The 3,181-nt window shown below is 60.4% G+C and overlaps 1 protein-coding gene across 1 annotated transcript; it reads left to right on the forward strand.

The window, feature by feature from the left end:
* The first annotated feature begins 325 nt into the window (after positions 1-325).
* TPRX2 (tetrapeptide repeat homeobox 2) lies at positions 326-2,843 on the forward strand. Its single transcript, XM_050772327.1, has 3 exons — positions 326-361; positions 1,229-1,398; positions 1,910-2,843. The coding sequence occupies exons 1-3, from the start codon at positions 337-339 to the stop codon at positions 2,636-2,638; spliced, it is 924 nt and encodes a 307-aa protein (XP_050628284.1). The 5' UTR covers positions 326-336; the 3' UTR covers positions 2,639-2,843.
* The last annotated feature ends 338 nt before the right edge of the window (positions 2,844-3,181 follow it).

Raw genomic sequence — 3,181 nt, forward strand, 5'->3', positions numbered from 1 at the left:
GCGGGGCCCCAGCCCTGGGAAGGAACAAGGATGACTCCTGGGGGCTGACTGGCGGTGCCTCTCCTGAGATGGGGACCCCAACCACAGGTCACAATGCTGACTCCCCAACCCCGCGTGGAATGCCACCTTGCCTGGGCCCACGAGGGTGAAACCAAGGCTGTGTTGCCCACTGAGGTTCATCCATCATTCAGCTCCTCCAGGGGATGGGACTGCAGGGCAGGGTGGGAAAGGGAGGGTCCCAGCAGGGTGGGCCAGGGTGGGCACAGCACAGAAGTGATTTAAGACCCAAGCACTTGTCAGTACACACTTGTGTTTGGGAACAGAGCAGGACGCAGGATGCAAGACCCTGGTCATCGCCAAGGTGAGCGGGGGCAGGGGTGTGAGGGGTCTGAGCTGATCCTGTGGCCGAGGCTGCAGAGTGCAGATCTGGGTAGCCAGAGCAGGGCTGGGCCTGTGCGGGAGGCTTCCCGTCCTGCAGAGAGGGGAGAACTTAGGGGCATTTGGGAAATGAAAAATCATGCAACTGAGCGAAGCGTGTCATGCCTGTGATCCCAGCTCTTTGGGAGGCCAAGTTGAGAGGATCACTCGAGCCCAGGACTCTGAAACCAGCTGGGCCAACACAGTGAGACCCGTCTTTACCAAAAATACAAAAGTTACCCCGGGGTGGTGGTGCACACCTGTGGTCCCAGCTACTCGGGAGACTGAGGCGGGGGGATTGCTTGAGGCCAGGAGGTGGAGGCTGCCTTGAGCCGTGTTCACATCACTGCACTCCAGCCTGGGTGACAGAGTGAGATCCCCTCTCCAAGAAAAAGAAAGAAGGAAAGATATTAAACCATGCAGTTGAGTGGAGCAGATGACTGGGCAGGTGCCTGCACCCCTGCAAGTGTCAGGGTCCCTATAGCCCTTGGATGGGAGGGGAAGGGGCAGCGGGGGAGGGCTGAGCAGGCCTGAAGCAGCCCTGTCTGCTCCCAGGTGAGACGCCTATGCTGCCTGCCTTCCCTTCTGTGGGGTCCCTAATAATACAGGAGCTGTTATCATGCCCATTTCCTAGATGTGGACCCTGAGGCCCAGAGACGTGCAAGGTCTGGTCCGGATACCAGGCTGCCATCCGCGGTGCCGCCCCAGCCCACGCTGCCTGGGCTCCTGGCCTCGGGCAGGGGACGGGGTCCCTAGGCGGGGCCGGGGGCTCCCTGGGGCCTTCTCTGACCTGTTTCCCTCCCGCCCCCAGGCCCTTCCCTGGCTCCGGACCCTCCAAGGAGACAGCGGCAGGAGCGCACGGTCTACACTCAAAGCCAGCAGGAAGTGCTAGAAAGTTACTTTCAGAACGACCAGTACCCGAACTATGACAAGCGACTGAATCTGGCGAAGGCACTTGGCCTCAAGGAGCACCAACTGCAGGTCTGACTCCCAGCCCCACCCCGCCCGCCCCAGTCACCCCAAGGAGCCTCTTCATCTCTCACTCACCGGGGCCTGGCCCGCCCGACCACCTCCTGCCCTGCCACGCAAGGGGTCCCGCCAGTGTAGACCCGGACTGCATCGAGTCCTGTTCCAACTCTCTGCCAACCCAAACCCGCCCACAGGATCGGCCCAAGCTGTCCCCCACGAGGTCTCCCGGTGCCCAGACCTCAGGCCCCCCTGAGAACCCGCGGTCCCTCCCTCGAACCCTCCCTGGCCCCCGGGCTCCCGGGCAGCAGGCCCCGCTCCTCCCCTCCCACCCCACCCTCCTCCTCCTCTTTTCCCCTCCCGCTCCCCTCCCTTCTCCAGGCCTGGGAGCCGGGGGCCCTCTTATGGTGGGCGCGGGGTGGGGGTGAACACAGGGAGAGGCTTGAGGCCGGCCCCGCCGCCAAGCGGCTCACCGGACCGCGCGAGGCCCTCCTTCACACCTCCTCCCTGTCCCCACTGCCCCCAGGTGTGGTTCAAGAATCGCCGCGCCAAACTAGCTCGGGAGCGACGGCTCCAGCAGCAGCCGCAGCGCGTCCCTGGGCGGAGAGGCCGAGGAGCCCGTGCTGCACCCCTAGTCCCTGCAGCCTTCGCTTCTGTCCCTGGGGGTCCTGAGTTCCCGCAGAGCCGGGGTTCCTGGATCTCCCCTCAGCCAGGCCCCTGGGGAGTCCTCCCAGCAGCAGAACCCACGATCTACAGCCTCCACCGGACCTGGGGTGGCCCTGGGTGTGGAGCCCAGGGGGGCCTCCCGGCTGCCCAGGGTCCAGGCCCTGGCCCAATCCCAGCTCCTATCCCAGGCCCAGCCCAGATCCCAGGCCCTATCCCAGGCCCAGCCCAGATCCCAGGCCCAATGTCAGGTCCACTCTCAGGCTCAATGTTAGATCCAGGCTCGAGCCAAGGTTCATTCCCCGCCCCCATCTCAGGCCCAGGCCCAATCCCAGACCCAGTCCTAGGCCGAGCCCTGATGCCAGGTCCAGAATCACTCCCAGCCCCAGCCCCAGGCGCCACGAGGCCTCAGAGCCCCAATGCCTCCAACTTGTTGCCAGAAACCCAGTTATTCCCTGACTTCATGGAGCTGCTCCCGCCCATGGACCTGTTCGAGGAATCCTCACTCTTTACCTCGACATCTCAGTATGAAGAGAAGGATGGCTCCGTGGACGAAAATCACTCAGTCCTTGGGTCATTACTGGATTTATAGGGGGCCCGTGCCTGCAAAGTTCTTCAGATCCCAGAGGGCCTGGAGTGGCTGGTCTACACTGCTGGTGACTTTCTGTAGTGAATGCACCACCCTTTACCCACCCGGCTGCAGGCGGACATTTGCTGTCTTCACTGTGCAGCCATCACAGGTGGCCTGTGGATGTGCCTCCCTCTCATTTGAATTGAGCCTGAGCATTTCTCTGCTGGGATTGGAGTCACTGCTCACTGGGATGTTTGGCATTAGTGGATGCCACTTGAGAGCTTTGTAAAGGGCTTTTCCCAGCCCTCCTGCTCGTCAGCATCCTCCCCAACACTGAGGATTGTGAGACTTTTTAAATGTTTGTTGATCCAGTGACTTGTGGCTTTGCTGTGGTTGTAATATCCATTTCCCTGATGATTGAGAGATTGAGAAATTCTCATATGGGCATTAGGCATTTTCAAATAGTGACTATTTTTAGTTTTTAAAAAAAATTTTTTTCTTATTTTTATTAAATAGTGACTATTCATGGTCTTTTGGGCCCATTTTTTGTAGTTGATTTCATAT

This window comes from Macaca thibetana, chromosome 19 (genome assembly GCF_024542745.1).
Source record: "Macaca thibetana thibetana isolate TM-01 chromosome 19, ASM2454274v1, whole genome shotgun sequence".
NCBI lineage: Eukaryota > Metazoa > Chordata > Mammalia > Primates > Cercopithecidae > Macaca > Macaca thibetana.